Source organism: Peromyscus leucopus, chromosome 1 (genome assembly GCF_004664715.2).
Source record: "Peromyscus leucopus breed LL Stock chromosome 1, UCI_PerLeu_2.1, whole genome shotgun sequence".
Classification (NCBI taxonomy): Eukaryota; Metazoa; Chordata; class Mammalia; order Rodentia; family Cricetidae; genus Peromyscus; species Peromyscus leucopus.
Genome location: NC_051063.1, coordinates 38,973,164 through 38,991,540, shown reverse-complemented (window position 1 = coordinate 38,991,540; position 18,377 = coordinate 38,973,164). Strand labels below are relative to the sequence as shown.

At 40.3% G+C, this 18,377-nt stretch overlaps 1 protein-coding gene across 1 annotated transcript in view; it reads left to right on the top strand.

Moving 5' to 3' along the window:
• The window catches only part of Sorcs3 (sortilin related VPS10 domain containing receptor 3), a 615,406-nt gene that overhangs the window by 498,930 nt on the left and 98,099 nt on the right, over window positions 1–18,377 (top strand). The window contains exons 9-10 of the mRNA XM_028874644.2: window positions 5,032–5,211; window positions 16,897–17,043. Of these exons, the coding sequence (XP_028730477.1) occupies window positions 5,032–5,211; window positions 16,897–17,043 (327 nt within the window). The remainder of the gene's footprint in view (window positions 1–5,031; window positions 5,212–16,896; window positions 17,044–18,377) is intronic.

The following is an 18,377-nucleotide window of genomic DNA, read 5'->3' as shown; positions in this document are numbered from 1 at the left end:
ATCACTAATCACAAATGTAATGCATGATATCTAAAAACTAAGAGGCCAGTTTTGCAAATCAGACACTGTAGGCATGTCCTCTCTATGCCCTGCATATATTTCCAAATATATACAGAGAAGCATTAAGAACCTACTTCCAGAGTTCAGGTCTTCACACACTTTATACTTCCAAATAAAGGGTAGATGTGCTTCATAAAAGGCCTTGTGATGTAGGCCTCTATTCTTACCTCCTACTTGGGGAGATGTGTGGAGCCCTAAACTTGTGTCCTTTTATGTTCCTCGATCTCTTACTTTTAGGCCTTTCATTCTTATTATCACATTCATTGCTTTAGTGTAGCACTTAGTTAGAGTTGAGAAAATCCAAGGAGCGTCAGGTCTTCACCATCCAGGCATCTGCTTAGGGACATCTTTGGTGTAGGCTTCATTTATCTTTTATTCTTCTTTCTATCTTCCTGCCTTCAGTGTGGTGCCCAGCGGGTAGAAAGTGCTTAATCATTTAGATGTTTATGTAAGTTTTAGGAGACCCAGGATATTAAAAAAAAAAAAAAAATCAAGAACAGGGAAGTATTTTCATTAGCACTTACATCTAAAGAGCCAGCTTTTGTTTTGTTTTGGTTTGTTTTCAAAAAGTAACTGGGATTTTTTTCCAAATCATTGTTGAAATGGCAGGGGGTATTATTGATCATTGTTTTCCTAATAACATTTGTACTTACTTCTGAGGTTTTTCAAATTGTGGCGACATTACCAAGGTTCCATTTCAATGTATTCTTACTATGTTTTCCTTCCTCTGTTTTCTCTGGTGTCATCACCAAAAGACTTTTCACATGTTTTCAGGACCAGCAAACTGGAAAGTAATACATGGGATCCAACTGAGGGAGTTGATGGGCCTTTTTTTTCCCTTAAAGACTTAATATTCTGGTTATTACCTGTTGATTTCTATTTAGCCATGAACCATTTAGAGAGAGAGAAAGAGTTCATATGGAAGCATGAATAACCTATGGCCCATGGCTACATGCACCCTAAGACAGCTATGATGTGGCCTAAAACAATACTGTGAACTTACTTAAGATATTATTACATTTTTTTTGAAAAAAAAAATGAACATTTAATGGGAAACACAGCCACAAAGACCACAGAGAAGTATCTGTGTTCTCGAACAAATATACAAACAAATAAATAAAAAACAAAGCAAAACAAAAAAAACTAACCATTCAAAATACTTCTGCAGTGGCTTTTTAGGTTACATGTAAGCTTGAGCTGAAGGACCCCAGAATTCAGGCAAATTTCTAACCCTCAAAAGCATCACCTGCTTTAGACTTCACATAGGAACAAAACAAAACAACAAAACATTTTTGTCATTAAAAAGTTACTGGAAGCCGGGCGGTGGTGGCGCATGCCTTTAATCCCAGCACTCGGGAGGCAGAGACAGGCGGATCTCTGTGAGTTCGAGGCCAGCCTGGGCTACCAAGTGAGTTCCAGGAAAGGCGCAAAGCTACACAAGAGAAACCCTGTCTCGAAAAAAAAAAAAAAAAAAAAAAAAAACAAACAAACAAAAAAAAAGTTACTGGAAAAGTACAACTTGAGTATTCTTGGTTGTCCTTTATTTAAACAAAGAAATCGCCTATGTAAAAATATGTCATTTGGATCTCAGGACAGTGAGGGGTGATGAAAGAAACTAACCGTTTCTACCCAATAGGCTAGAAGCAAACTGTTAACACTTTTGACTGCTTTCATCATTGAGAAAAGTCCAAATTGCTTGAGAAATCACAGACTAACAAGTAAAATGTGTCGGAATTGTAGTCTATCAAGTGTGACTTCACACCCCTGTCTACCAGCTGTGATTGAGCTCTGTAGCCCTGGAAGGGACATCTAGCCTCTCCATGACTCAATTCTGCACCCTTCAATGGAAGAAACAATTGTTTAACATTAGATCTTGGCTAGGGGTGCATATTTTCTCCTTTTCATATAGCACCAGGCAGTATTTGGCACTCATTCAACATAGTTATTACAATTGTGTGGCTCTTTAATGAGAACTTTGTAGATGAAAATGTCATGTTGCGATATTAAAAAGTTGTACATGCTTGGTAGAACTTTTCAAAGCATTTCCCTAGGACCATCTGGAAGACTTGTTCAGGTTATAAAATATAAGGCTTCCCTCTAGTCATTCTTAGCTATGATCTCAGACAGAGAGACCCATGTCTCCATTCTGTTGAGATCTCAAGGTCAGACTGGGCATACTATCTTTTTATCCTAGCTATTTGAGAGGCAGAAGTAGGAAGGTTCCTTGAGTTCAGGAACTCAAAACTAGCTTGCACATCTTAGTCATCGTCTCAATTGCTATGATAAAAATGCTATGGTAGAAGTATCTTAGTGGGGAAAAAAGGCTTGTTCTGGTTCATTCAAGATTACAGTCCCTTGTGATGGGAAATCACAGAGATGGAAGCATCTGGTTACACTGAATGCAGAGTCAAGAAGCAGAAAACAGTAACTGTGCTTGCTCAGCATACTTTCTGCTTACTATACAATCCAGAATTGTAGCCCAGGGAATGGTGCCACCCACAGTGAATGAGTCTTCTTACATGAATTAACCTCGTCCACATAATCTATCACTGGCAGGTGCACAGGTCTATTCCCCTGGGTAATTATAGTTCTAGAGTTAACTATCAAGATTAGTCATCATACTCTGAGGCCTGTGTCTTCAAGGAGAAAATGATAAAGAAATTGATGAAGATCTGTAGGTCCTTCTGATCACACTCAAGTTATAATCTTGGCAATATGCTGTTTAAAGAGTTAGTTTCTTGATTGAATGTTAGTATATCATTTGTCAGCTGAATGACTGACAAACGAAGTACTTCTCAGGAGGGCAATATAGAATCTCAGACAGGAGAGATGCTCTAGCTTTTTATGCCTGAGGCTGAGTACCTGCTCACCAGCTGGCACAGCCCCAGGATAGCATTTACCTAATACACACTCACAGCAAAGCTGGCTGCCTCTAACCCTGACCATTCCGTGGTGTTCTAAGTTGTGTTCTTCCCACTTACTTTACATTAGTTTAGTTTAAAATAACTTAGCTCATTCATTTTTATGACCAAAACATCTGGGAAAACCCAGGCATTTCTATTGCATTTTTAACAGGGTAAGTGAATTTAATTCGTATTTCCTGCAGCTGCTCTTTCCCCTCCTACTGGGTTCTTGGGCATTCATTCCATACCTACGCAACACGATTTCATCACATGGATATTAGGAGGAAAACTTCTTTCTAATTTAAATCAGTTCAGCAGGAACCTGTAATTCTACGAGATATATAGGCACAAATGAGCAAGTAAAGTCTGTGTCAAGGTGACCTAGAAAGTTCAACCTTAGGGGCTCCTGACAAATGACCTGTAATAAAAGGTCTAGAATTTGTTTTGCTACCTCCCAGTTGTCCAGATCAAATGGCTTATTCCTTAATAAAATGGCAGAGGCGGGGGTGATCATACACACACACACACACACCAGTGCTGACATTGAAGACACTGTTGCCTCTTTTCACTTGAAATGGTTGCAGGCAAAGGTAGGTTTAATAAAGCAGAGGTTAGTCTCTGCCAGATTACTAATTTGCTGTTGGCCCTGGTTACTGATGGTGCTGTTATCAGTGCATTTCTCCACAGATAAAAGTGTGGTTCTCCATCTGTGACCTGTTACATGGTGTATACACTGTATTTATGCATTTTAATGTCCTCACTTTAAACAGATGTTTAAACATGCCAATATGTCCCTCTGATAAATGCACATTCCTTGGTATAGACTTGAATGTGTCATCATTATACAGTGCCTAGCCATGTATATGGTATGGTTTTTTAGAATTATTTTTAAATTGTGAACTATCAAATTAGATTTTAGGAATAATATAGACCAGGATTAGAAACTAAATGAATGCAAGGCCTGTGAACTTAACGTAGCATGTAGAGTACATCATAAGAATAGATTTATCCAGGACTGAGGCCCCGAAGATGCCATGTCCACCTGAAAACCAAGAGATGTAGTTTTCCATAGAGGCCAAACTGACATTTGCACTCATTCTCTACTGGTCACTAGTTTAAACTCACTGATCTAAAAGCTATGCATTCAAATGAAGCTCATCATTCTGTTGAGTCAGATTCTCAGATATTCAAAGTCTAGTTTCATCATTTACAATTTTTACAATCTGGAACAATTTGATGAACTTCTGTGTGCCTTAGTTTACTCCAGAAAAATGGTAATAATCATACTATCTCTATCATAGGGTTATTTGATTTTTAATTTAAAAAAATGGATGACAGAATAGTGCCCAAATACTAGGTACTTTCATTTTCACTCCTTAGGGAGAAACTTGAAATTCATGGAGACTGGTACATTTGTCAGCCATTCATCTTATGGTGCAGTGATTACAGTATTACAGTAAGACCCAGGCACCAAATTCCAGGTTGAGTGTGCTTATTGTTCAAGCATAACTTTGTGTTGTTTGCAGCAGAGCCTCCCTCAGCTTCACTTAAACATCACCAGGAACTCCCAGACACACAATCGTTTCCTGTGGTTATGTGAGGTTGGAGGTCTAGAGCCAGAACCACTTGCCTCCATGCCACCCATTTGATACTGAAGATTCGAAAGTAAAGCTCTGCACTGAAAGACTTAAAACCTAAGTGATGATCAAAAGCTAGGGTGGGGCCTGCTGCTCCACATGTCAGAGTGTCCTGGAAGGCTGGGTGCCTCTGTTAGCACTAACACAAACTTTCAGATATAAAAATAAAAAATGAGCATAGACAAATCCCTTGAAACCATGGGAAATGATACCCACTAAAGCCCCTTACAGCCATCTTTCTGTCACTTAGCAAGGAACAGAAATCATGATGCTCATGATTTATAGCCTTAGTTCAACACAGAACTGCTTAACATTCCCTATAACTCAAGATTTTTCTCAACCATTTCACTAGTCATGGTAATTACTCAAGGTCCCAGTGGGAAGAAAGGTATGGAGATCTCCCTTCTCACAGGCCTTCTGTCTCATTATAGGACATGCACATCATCAGTACAAATGAGAACCAAGTGTTTGCAGCTGTCCAAGAATGGAACCAGAATGACACGTACAACCTCTACATCTCAGACACACGTGGGATCTACTTTACTCTGGCTATGGAGAACATTAAGAGCAGCCGAGGTCTAATGGGAAACATCATTATTGAATTATATGAGGTATGTAGCCAAAATTATCCCTCTCTGGATTGACCTTTCTTTTCCAAGTGTTTTAAATTTATAAGTACAAGTATTGTAGTCCTGTGTTTGACTCCAGCTCTTTCATTGGCAATTGCATTTTGAGGCAAAGGATGTAACTTCTTTGTACCCCAGTTCCATATAAATAAAGGTAAAGTGTTTATCTGGTGACCTTATTGTGAGATGAGTAGCTTGGTGTGTACAAGGGATCAACTGTCCCAGTAAAGTCAGTGTTCTCATAGTATGAACATGGCGTGCCAGAACTGAAGGCACACAGCATAGATGATGCCCTAAGTAGCCTTTCAGAACTCTACACTTCTTATTATATACCTTTCTAGAAAAAGGAACAATATATACATGCAGAAATAAGTTTTTAATGATGCTTATGAACACAGTTTAGAGGAAAAGAAGGAAAAATAACTGGTAAGAGAGTAAATGCCACAATATGGTATGGTGAAGAATTTGCCTTGATATGAGTGCATCATATATGTGTGTGTGTGTGTGTGTGTGTGTGTGTGTGTGTCTTTAATATATATATAGTATATAATATAAAACATATAATATGTGTGCCAGTTAAAGGACACTTTCCCTAGGAATCCACATGAGTACACACAGAAATTGCAGAAAAAATTAGTTACGGATCTCTAGAAATGTGATGCTTCTTTATGTCTTTAAAGCCAATATATGACCTTTGACAACACCAGGAAGAAAAATGAAGTGACCTGAATTATCCTAGGGATGTGATGGGTTCAGTCTTGCAAAGAGTGTGTCTTGTGTGCCAAAAATAAGCAGTGACTGGTGGCTAAACCCACACAGGTTGTGGTGAGTGAGTTCAGTCAGCTCTGGCTGGGCCCTCAGATAATCTGGGTGAGCTTTGCTCTGTTGAGTTCCCGGTCTGCAGAGTACAGGTAGCCTTTTGGAACAGTGGCGGAACAGAAGGTTTGGCACGTGGTCCTGTGGCCTTGCCTGATTTGTTTTTGTCCAAGTTCTGGCATCTGTCGTTGGTATCTGAGTTGTATATTCGTTCACCACCTACTTACTTCCAGGCCCCTACCCTCACATCCCATTCCCAACTCTGTGACTTGTTTTTTACTTTGTTTCATATTTCACTGAGTCAGGTTCGTACTGCCCATATCTGCACAAGTGTGCGGCCATCCACTGAAGCACGCTCAACTTACGACTACCACGTTCTTAAAGTAAACTGAACTCCCTCCCCTAGCAGCCATTATCTGGAAGCAGCAACCTAGCCAGGGTTGAGAACTTCTGTGACTCTCCCTCATCTCTGCTGGGATGTCCACTGCCTTTATCTTGTGCAAGTCTAAAATGATTCGCTTTAACAACAAAGTCTTATTTAAGGAATGTCCAGGTAGAAGACTGGGAGAAACGTCTAAGGGTATAGATAACTTTAGTAAACTTACATTCCTTTACTTTTAACCTAATCAGGAGACAGAAATATGCCTTTGTTATTAGCAGTAAATTATGTCTTGGGGTATGCTTTTGAGGAATATTCCCAAGATTCAGGCCATTCCAGTTTCCTGTTTGTACAAGGACGACTGTGAAGACAATTATTCATGCCCTTGTGGTCTGACCCAAATAGAAAAGTACAGACATTACTGCGGATGATATCATAGCCAAAAAATATAAGTCCCATCTAGAATCCATGGTGTCCATTTCTAATCTCAATACTCAGATAGCTGAGGCAAGAGGATCATGAGTTCAAGTCCAGGCTAGGCTACATAGAAAGATCCTAAGCAGATTAACAATAGATGACAGATAGACAAATAAGAAGGAAAAAGGAAGAAATAACTGTATTTCTGTTGTTGTTCTTGATTAAATGGGTGAGTCTGCCACTGTGCTGTTTATTCTCTAAGACAGGGAGCCTGGGTCTCCATGGTGATTTAGAACCTGAGATGCTGTTGGGCATGAATCAGTATGAAGGATATGCCCAGGTCCATGTAATTTTTTCTCACTACTGAAGTTGGTCTTGTATTTCAGTGTCACTGGGGGAAAATGCCTGGTGCTACTGAGAGGAAAGTAACAGTAGGCAAGGCAACATCTTTAAAGCAAGCTCCGTGAGGCTGCTCTCCGCTCAATTTGATCACCGTTGATTGTGCTTGGACTCTGTGTTCAAACTCCTGATAAAATCCTCTGGGAGCTTGCATTCTAGTCTGCTGGGTTTTGAACAGGTCAGTAAGCAAATTACCTGCTTCCCCTGTCCAACAATAGACCCAAACTGAAGCAGAGAGGAATGAAACAAATGGAGGCAGATATAGCTCTTCGTCTGTTTATTTCTGAGATTGTTTTTTCAGCTTATCACTTTGTTATATAAGAAAACGTACCCCAAAATTGCACTCATCCATTTAATTCTAGGCATAAATAGTCAATCAAATATTCTTCTTTGGCAATGTGATTCTGAACAGCAGTGAGGTACAGCAAGCATATATAAATTGTTCAGTTGGATCTGAAAACAAGGGACATCATGATGAGCTCTATATGCCCCGTTTTTTCTCAGAATGACCCATTTTCTTCTCAGTCCCACCAATACCCTCTGGAGAAAGTAGTGGAGAAGTGTGACTCATCCCAAGTGTTAAGAATGGTAGGAACCAAGGGCTAGACAGACAGGTTAAATTTTTGATGAAGTGTGCTAGCTACTCTAATTGTACAGAATAATGCTTGTCAGGGACATGGGTGAGAACTGGATAATTGATTAGATTTCAGATTCTAGAAGGCATTTAATAATAAGTGAATAAATTGGAGCCTGACATTATCTAGACCATGAGCATATTGACGATTTTTTAATAGATGACGCTGTTTTGTACCCAGAGATACATTCTCTGGTTTGGAGATAAAGCTCAATTTAATTGGTCTCTAGGGGTCATTAGGATTTAACCTTCTTCACTGGAGATTCTTATACAAAGATAGAGAGTGAGAATGGGGAACCATATGGCCAGTTAGCAAAGAGAATATATTTCTTTTGGATTTCAAGTGCCCTTGAGTAATGCCACTGGGAAAAGCAGTAAAGTTTCATGTATAATTCAGCTAAACACATACACATATACCAAATATATTTTGTCTGGTGATATGAGGACTGATGTGTAAGGACAATGTACTGGACAAGTATAGGTGATCCTACCATGGTAAAGACCATAGTCTACCTTGTATTGGAGGCACACTTCTGCTATGTTGTGAGGTTATACAGGAGGAGGTTGAATTCTAACTTGAATTTGTAGTGACTTAGAGGTGACTTGGCTTCAGTGATGGATGGCTGGAGGAAGAGTTTAGGGAGCTAGAGTCAGGTAATGGATATTTGTTTTCATAGAATGTTGAATGGTGTTGTTGAGTAGAAGGGATAAAGATCATAAAGATATGGTACAGGCTTGACACACATTTGATACAGAGGTGGACATTTTCTCTGGGTTTGTGTTTCCTACTTTTCTTTCACACTTACATCACCAGCAAATATTTACACATGTGCTGATCCAGCTTAATTTGTGACCTTATAATGTAATAAGTTAGCATAGCTATTTCCCTTCTCTGAAGGAGAAATACTTTTAGGGAACTATCAGATAGTGGGTGGCTTGGGTCCATGCTGACCACCTAAAGCTGCTGATGCAGTATTCTGTCTTCCCTGAGTCTCTCATGCTGCATGACAGAATGAAAGAATGAAAGGGAGGTATTTCCCTTGCAAGCTTTGGCACCAAGTTTCCTTGGAGAAGGTAGTAGACCAGCTCCACTGAATTCCCACTAACCAGAAAAGGCTGACACAATTTTGAGGGCTAACCTGGTGCAGTAATCTACTGCTATAGGAGTTCTCTTGCTACTTTATTCTCAATTCCAACTTCAAAGGAAAAGTATTTCCATTGCTATAATTGTATAGAGGAGAAAGTAGTGTTTGATGGTAAAATAATCATTGGTTTCTTCTGCAAGGTGCCAACTCCTTTAAACAAGGCTGCTGTTGACTGTGAACCAGTTGAATGCAATACTTTATGAGTGATTTTACTTATATTTGGGCAATTTTTTCATACAGTGTAGTATTGTAGGTTTTTTCATATTCCTAACAATAAATTATATTCCATTTAGTTATTCTCCACTAGTAAATAATAAAAAAATCACACAAACATTCATTCCAGCACCCACAATTAAGCTTAGAGTTCTTAGTCTGATGAATATTTTTGATGCTTCCCTAGATATTAAGTATTCAACTTATAACTCCTTACAGTAACATAGGGTTAGCAGCCATGCCTGAAACCAGCATTGTAAACTACAGTAAACACATAATTTGATAACTTGGCATAGTGGTGACACCTTCAATCCCAGCCCTTGGGAGGCAGGCCTATCCTGCCTATCAGGCAATCCTGATTTACATAGAGAACTCTAGGCCAGCTAGAGCTATATAGTCAGACCTGTTTTCCAAAAACAAAACCCACAAGCTACAAATAGATTTCAAAATTATTACAACAAAATTTTATAGTAAAAAAATTGAACAGATGAAGTTAATTATAGAAATACATTCAATTTCAGTAAAAAGGTTTCCAAACTATTTGTTTCATATACCCTCAAGTAAAAAGCACTCATGAGATATTTTGTATTTTTTATACCAAGTCTGAAAGCTCCAGGTTATATTTCATATTTCCAACTCATCTCAAATCATATATTATTTTTTATCAGAAGTAGTTGATCTGTAGTTATATTTCATAAATTGTATTATAGGTAAAGGGGAGTCCCATACATATGAATATACTGGGCCAGTAGCCAAATTAAATATCAACTCAAATTAACATTGATTAAACTAAATAAAATGGAAAAAGTCTCTTACTCTCACTGACTAGCTACACTAAGTACCATGTGTGGCCAGTGGCTCCTATGGTGGGTCTCGCAGACCAAAATCTCAGATACACTGTTGTACATTTCCCTTTATGGTAGGAAATGTATCAGCAAATGTTCATGTTTATTGCTGAGTAGCATTCCATTCTGTTATAGTTAATATTCGTCAGTTGAAGAGCATTTAGGTTGCTTCCATTTTGTGTGATTGTGATTAAAACATATATAATTACCCAAATGAACATTACATTTTAGTTTTCATGAATAAACACTTAAAGAAAGGATTGCCAAATTAAATATAAATATATGCTCATGAAAAGCCATCCAAGTGTTTTTAAAGTGAAGGTTCATTTAGAGGGTATGAGTTTGTCATTGTTTTACTTGTTCTTCAGCACTTGGTATTATCTATCGTGTGTGTGTGTGTGTGTGTGTGTGTGTGTGTGTGTGTGTGTGTGTGCTCATATGCATTTAACCATTCTGATTACAGCCTGGATGCTTTATCATTAGAGGTTCATTTTTCACTTCTCTAGTAACTGCTAAACTTTCTATGCATGGCCAGATAAACTATAACACTTTGAGTGAGCCCCTGTGTCCCATTTTTTTTTTCCTCTTAATTGATATTTCTTTGCCTTACCTGTGTCTAATGCCTCCCTCAATTCTATCTGCTGTTATAACCTTCAGGGGCCATTCCTGGTCCAGATGGACAGCTGCTTTTGAACCCCACAGAGTGTTTTTCTGCGCTGACCTTGGTCAGACCCTTACTGTAGTTCTGATATGAGGGACAGCCCACGGCAGATCATGCTAATTGCTTTTTCTCAGCAGATCCCTGGTTTTCTTGTCCTGAAGTCCTAGGGACATGACCAACAGATGACCATACCACCTGGCTCCCATGATCTGCCAAGGGACCTGCAGTCACTGTCCCTCTACACCTCAATCTGATTCCCAGAGGGAAATTGAGCATTGCCAACCTGATACTATTGGATTAACTTTTCCTGGGGTGATGAAACTAAATGTTTGTTCACCCCAGATAGGGCATCAGAAGTAAGAGTCTACCAAAGTCCAGCTTGGAGAGCCTGTGTGTTTGTAGGACTGGGGAAAGGTTACTTCCAGGAGCATGAGTGATCCTCTGAAACAGTTGCATCACTGCAGAGTTCTACTCCATCATGGCTGCATGCAAACAGCATCATGGAGTCAACCTTTCACTTAACCTTCCACTTCCTATGCCCTATAGCATCTTCCAGGATCACTTGCATATATGGGAGGATGGGAGGGAATAATGGCTACTATCCCAGATAAGAGGCTTGTGACATCTTTCTCCTCTTCCTTCCAGAGTCTGTCAGTAGTCTGTTAACATTACAATGTACCTAGTTATTTTTGTGTTGTTTTCAATTAGTTGCCATGGCTACTCAGCCAAGGTAATCTTTAAGATGGTGATCATGTTATGCACAAAGAATAAAGCCATACTACAACAGACACTTGTACCCTGTTGTGGGCACCATCACATGCTTCTCACTAGGCTTCCAAGAACACCACCAGCAGCCACACCAATGATTTTTTCCTACAATGGGAGAAAGAATATATACAGTTAATGGAATGCTAAGTGCCTCCTCAGATGAAGAAAAAAACATGTATTTCACTTCTTAATTCTGTTACACTCCATGCAGTGAAGCTAAGAAGTACTGAAGGTTCCTTCATATCAGAGAAGTGTCCAAACATATGTCTCCAAACACATAGATGTGGACATGACTATTAGAATGTAGAATGAATATATTTCTAAGTTGGGCTGCAACCAAACATCGAAAGTTCTTGGCCTGAAAGACACAGCATCTAAGTGGTCTTCAAACTGATGTCCATTTATTCATACAAGACATAAAGCCAAGAATAATCCCAGAAATGATATGCAGACTATGAACCATCCCTACACAAATGGCATGTGCTGTGCTTTTGTGTTCAGCTGCAGGGGAAACAAATTCGGGCTACTTCAAGAGATTTCTGTAGAAATATCTCTTTTCCTACAACTATTGGTCTCCAATTCTCTTGGTTTTGAAATTGCTAATCTTAGTGGCGGGTGGTGTTCTCATGGGGGAAATGGAACAAGCACATTCTGTTTGCTTAACATGCTCATCCCGTGTGTTTGCACACACCCGTTCTTATGCAAAGATGTCACAGGAATTTTCCAGCAATTAGGTGGTCCTGGACCCAGAGTCAGACCTGCTGATTTTCTTCTGGGAAGTAAACAGCAAGGTCCTGATTGTGAGTTGCAGGAGGTCATCTGATTTAGGAGAGAGTTCTCTCACAGACTAGCAATGACGGTACCAGCTTTGTGGCCAAAGAGAGCACCAGAAAGGGCTTCCCTTTAGTAGGAGGATTTGCAGAATGTAAAGCAGAATCCAGTCTCTAGGGGACATGTAAGGCAGCCAGATTTAAATCCTAGTACTAAATAACAAGACAGGCACCAAGAAAGTGCCTACACTTTGGGCTTCAAGGGATCTGGTACCCTTTTTGGGCTTAAGCACACACTCCCACTCATAATCTATCACACACATACAAGGAAATAAATGAAACAAACCTTAAAAAATACCCAGGCTGCCTGGAAATGTGTGAGATTCGAGTCTTTCTAAAGTACGCTGACTGGAAGCTGTTGAGACAGGAAGGGCATCACTAGGGACCATGCCACTTGTGCAGCAAGCCCCATCATCCTGACACAGTTTCTCTGCCTCCACCTCATTCACCTCAAGGTATCGTCTAGTCATTGGTTTCATCCATTACCGACTCATTGTCAAATTCCTCTGATGCAGTCCTTTCCTGATAATCCTATTCTCCTCCTGACATTCTCTGTCCATTTGTTTGAGGCTTTTTTGCTTTTTTGTTTGTCTTATTTGGGTTGACAGTCTCCAAGGCCAGGCAGGTTACTACAAAAACATACTAAAAAAGCCCTTAGTTCATCAACTAAAGTATATCGTTTAGGAGAAAAGAAGAAAAGTAAAGAAAAAAAAAAACCTACTTGTGAAACTTCTCCTTTCCTCCCACTGGTGTTCCGCCAGAGCTGTGGTGAATTTCAATTAACCATGATCCTTGAAGAATGGCAGATACTTAAAATTAGAACCTTAAAACTTCAGTATGGTCCAGTGTGTTGCTTTTCTTGTTGCTGTAACACATGCCTGGCAAACGCAGTTTGAGAAAGGAATGGCTTATCTTGGCACACAGTTTGAGGGATAGCATTTCATGATGGGAGAGCCATAGCAGTGCAAGGGTAAAGTGGCTGGTCTACAGTCTTTTGTCTATATTCTGGAAGCAGAGGTAGATGAATAATGACAAGCTGGCTTCCTCCTTTTCATTCAGTTTGGATCCCCAGTCCATGGAATAGCACAGTCCTCCATTCAGGATAGAGCTTCCTTTTTCAGTTAAATCTTTTTGGAAACACCCTCAAATGAATGCTCAGGGGTGTCTTTCCATAGGAACTCTAAATACAGTCCAGTTGACAATCAAAATACATCCAACAAATATGCCATTCAATGGGGTGTGTGTGTGTGTGTGTGTGTGTGTGTGTGTGTATGTGTGTGTATGTACAGTTCCCAGTTGGGTATACGCATTAAACACACAAGCACAGCCCCCGCCACACACACAGAAAAATGATTGTAGCTGGAGAGTTTTATCTCCAGTCCCACTAAATCCCAGCAGTGCGACAGCCCACTTATAAAATAAACACACAGACGCTTATATTACTTAACCTGTTTGGCCTAATGGCCCAGGCTTCTAGCTATCTAGTTCTTACATCTTGAATTAATCCTTTTCTATAAATCTATACATGGCTTGTGGCTTACTGGCGTCTTCACATGCTGCTTGTCATGGTGGTGGCTGGCAGTGTCTCTCTCTGCCTTCCTGTTCTCTCCATTCTCCTCTCTGTTAATTCCACCTATACTTCCTGCCTGGCCACTGGCCAATCAGTGCAACACATTTGACATATAGACCATCCCACAGTACTTCCCCTTTTCTCTTTCTCTCTCTCTTTCTTTCTTTCTTCCTTTCTTCCTTTCTTCCTTCCTTCCTTCCTTCCTTCCTTCCTTCCTTCCTTCCTTTCTTTCTTTCTTTCTTTTTTGTTTTTTAGAAAAGAAAAGTTTTAACTTTTACACATCTCCAAAGCCAGCTTGGTATATTTGGGAATTTGGGCGTAGCTTCTCTTACTACTTCCTGGAGGGAGGCACTGTACGTTAGGGGGACATAAAGAAAATTTTAGGATTATGGAGTAATCTGTGAGGGTGTATCTTCTGAGCCAGTTGCCTTGAAATGGTTCTGGATGTTGGATCATCTGTGCCTTGGTGTCATCAGAGAGACCTTTCAGGGGGTCTTGGCTGGTCAAACCTGATGTATCTTAATCTGGAACAAATCTATAGCCTCTGGCTTTCTGTGGAAACAAAAGCAGAGCCTCCTTTCCGAAGAAATATATCCTTACATCCAAATTTTGAAGGCAAGGTACCTTTAAAATATACATTTTGGCATAATTCAATAGCTTTTGCAATCAAATGTTTTTCTTCAGTTACAATATCAAAGAGAACATAATCTAGATTCTCTGTGTGGTAGCCTTTACGTGGCTTATTTTTTATATTACCTTGAACCTACTGCTTTAAACGGCAGCATTCTAAGACTGAAACAGCACTGTGGCTACTGGCTCCACCCACTTCAGCTTCCCAACATGGCAGTGGTACGTTTACCACCAGCTCTGGGAGCTATCAACTCTCAGAAATAGTGGGTCTATGCTTCTATCAAAGCAGCATGTAGCCCAGAAACCTCTTTTTGTTTTGTACTAGCAAAGGCTAAATCTACCACACAATTAATGTGCCACTTGCAGAGGCCTCATTCCTGCCATACTGCAGGTCGAGTGCACACTTCAGGAACCTGCCATAGTAGCTAGTAGCTCAAACATGCAGGCTGCTGCTAGCTTGAAAGAGACAACTAGGAACTGTTTTTAACTCCGTTTTAGAATCTTTTTAGTCAGGTTTTAGGTGGAAACTCTTGCCAACACGTTGGGCGCCATTTGTAGCTAGAGTTTTTCTGGCTGGCCCACAGTCAGGACAAATCTCTCTTATCCCCCAGTCCCACAGCTGCTTAGACCCAACCGAATAAACACACAGAGACTTATATTGCTTACAAACTGTATGACCACAGCAGGATTCTTGTTATCTAGTTCTTATATCTTAAATTAACCCATTTCTATTAGTCTATAAGTTGCCACATGGCTTGTGGCTTACTGGTACCTTACATCTCACATGTCATGGAGGCTGCTGGCAGCGTCTCTCTGCCTCAGCCTTCCACTTCCCAGGAATAATCTTGTTTTAATTCTTTCTCTCTCTCTCTCTCTCTCTCTCTCTCTCTCTCTCTCTCTCTCTCTCTCTCACACACACACACACACACACATCCTCTTTCTCTCTCTTTCTCTTATTTATCACACACACACAATCTTGCTTATGTTTTGTCTTTGGAATATGCTGATAATTATAAGAATCTTTTTTCTGTTATAGGCCATTGTCATTTTAAGAATATCTTCTCCTTTCTGGTACATAGAATATCAGTTAAGTGGAATTTGTACTTAGCCTAGGGTGCATGTAATTGATAAATCAACTCCAGCTACTTGTTTTACGGTGGTGCTCTTTTTTCCTTCAAAATATCAAGGACATGAGAATCCCAATACATTAAGAAATCTGGCAAGGACACTGCATTATCTCACAGGACCTTTGTCAGCCAACTAGGGAAGAGAAGAGAAACCACCAATTTTAAAGTCATCTAAAGATACTATGTGAACCACCCAAAGTCCTACAGTGAGCTAGAGGTGTGCACTGATACCAGCTCTCCATGCTGGAGCATCTGTCACACATTGTCTGCCCCATTTCTAAGAGTTCTTAGTGACTGCCACCACAAAGAGTGTTCCCTTGGTGATGCCAAAATCTGTCTACTAGAATCACTTGAGCTAAAACAGCTGTCTCTGAAAGGGGTAAATCCTTTGGTCATTATCAGAGTAACTGCTAATAATCAATTAAAGATAATACTATAGAACAAAGAACAAAGACAGGCAAAGTGAGGAAAGTCTGAAGGGTAAAGGGTGTGTGTATGTGTGTGTGTGTATAGGGATTTGGTGCAAGGTGCAAAGGTAAACAGGGACCTTGGGGAATATGGCATTCCCTACTATAGCAGGAATCTTAGAGTCTTATTAATAAAATCAAAACTGTGGCCAGTTATTGGGGTGAATTCTGGAAGGTCGGAGAAGCAGAACAAGCCACAGCTAACCTCACCTAGCCAACTTCTCAGCTGATCTTGTTTCCTCAAACTGGAAGCCTCTGTGTCCTCATATCCGAACTGCTTTCAGCTGAACTGCTGCTCGAAAGCCTGAAAGCTTAACCAGACAAATGCTTAACCAGCCAAATGCTTCTAGTTTCTGCTCCTCACACCCTTTATAACTTTTTGCTTTCTACCACCACTCCCTGAGATTAAAGGCTCATTTTTCTGGGATTAAAGGTGTGTGTCACCATGCCTGGCTGTTTCCAATGTGGCCTTGAACTCACAGAGATCCAGAGGGATTTCTACCTCTGGAGTTCTAGGATTAAAGGTATGAGTGCCACCATTTTCTAGCCTTTGTATCTAGTGGCTGTCCTGTCTCTGACCCCAGATAAGTTTATTAGGGTGCACAATATTTTGGGGAACACAATACCACCATACCCTATTGAATTCCTTTTCTTCTATTTTGTACTCCCTCATTCCCTGTGGAAGATGCTAGTGATTCTTTCAGGGTTCCTCCAAGGCTGCCATCGTTTTTTGCCCAACATGGTTCTCCATCTCTCACCTTTTTCCTAGGTAGCAGGTATCAAGGGGATATTCCTGGCAAACAAGAAGGTGGATGACCAGGTGAAGACATACATCACTTACAACAAAGGCAGGGATTGGCGACTACTACAAGCTCCAGATGTGGACCTGAGAGGAAGCCCAGTGCACTGCTTACTGGTCAGTTATCAACTCCCATATGGAGTTCACAGGACAGGTTGCTTCCCTAGGGATACTGCTTTGTGGTCTCCTTCCAGAATTAGATCTTAGGAACTTGATCTTGGTGCTAAGCAATGTAGTGAGCATAAGCCCACAGGCACAGCCCACTACATCAACTGTATGGAACACTTAGTGGATTGCATGGGTTTTCCTTTGGAATAGGCAATGTCTTACAACAGATGGTAAAATAAAGAAGTGGAGAATGAGCCTGCACTTCTTAGTAAAAGTCCCAGACAGGACTCAATACGGCTAACCCATCTGTTAGCTGCTAGTTTGCTCAGTGCTGAATAGATGTCATTGTAAGCAAAGATTGCCTTGGGAACCCAGGAGGGTCAGACGGGACTGTCTGCACAGGATGGTCAGTTAACCATTTAGCTTTTGAAGGTCCTTGCTATGGAGAATATTGAGGCAGACAGTGTGGAGGACACGATGTGTAAGATGACATCTCTGCCCCAAGGTGCCTCAACTTAAAGTGGCGAGGAAAGTAACCATCAGTTAGTTCCCTGTTAGTAAATGCTTATACCAGAGGCCTGTTCTAAGATCTCAGATATGAGACTGTGTTCATCCTCAGCCATAAATTGTCTTCTGCCATGTACACAAAGAGATGCATCACCAGGTGACTTCTAGACACTATGTTAAAATCTAGAGACATAGTCGAGTCTAGGTCAGGCAGGGCCACTACTATGTTGTAATTTTCAGTCCACTTCCATACTTTGGTGTGTCTAGTGATTGCTGTGGCTTTGGTTTGGATACGAGGAATGTCACACAAATGGCTGCCTACTCACTGAAACAGCTCACAGAATCATTGGTTGATTTATTCTTTTTGCTGCCAAACCTCAGTGATGGCTTCATCTTACTCTCTTCATCTAATTTTCTCTTTATCTCAGCTTGTCTTTATTGTATTTATTTTTATTTTATAGGCTTATCTCTATATATCCCCAAACCCTTTTATAATGATCATAGGAAACTAAATGGAAAACAGTTCAGTGTTCAGTGAATTTCAGATAATGGCCCAAGTTATTTCAAGTAAAATGATAAACAGGATCAAAATACACAAACACACAGAAATAGACTATAGCTTAAGAAACTAGTTGAGGACTTCAACTATGTCATGTAGTTACCTCTCTTCATTCTCCTTGGTGGTCCCTTAGAACTCTAATAAGCAGGATTTGATGGTTACCATCAGCTCTGGAAGGACATTTGTCATCCTTTGTTAAAGAAAGGACTAGGGGGCCTCCTGAATCTAACCACGAACTAGACCTTGAAGGCTAGATTGACTGCAGAAGAGAGGAGAC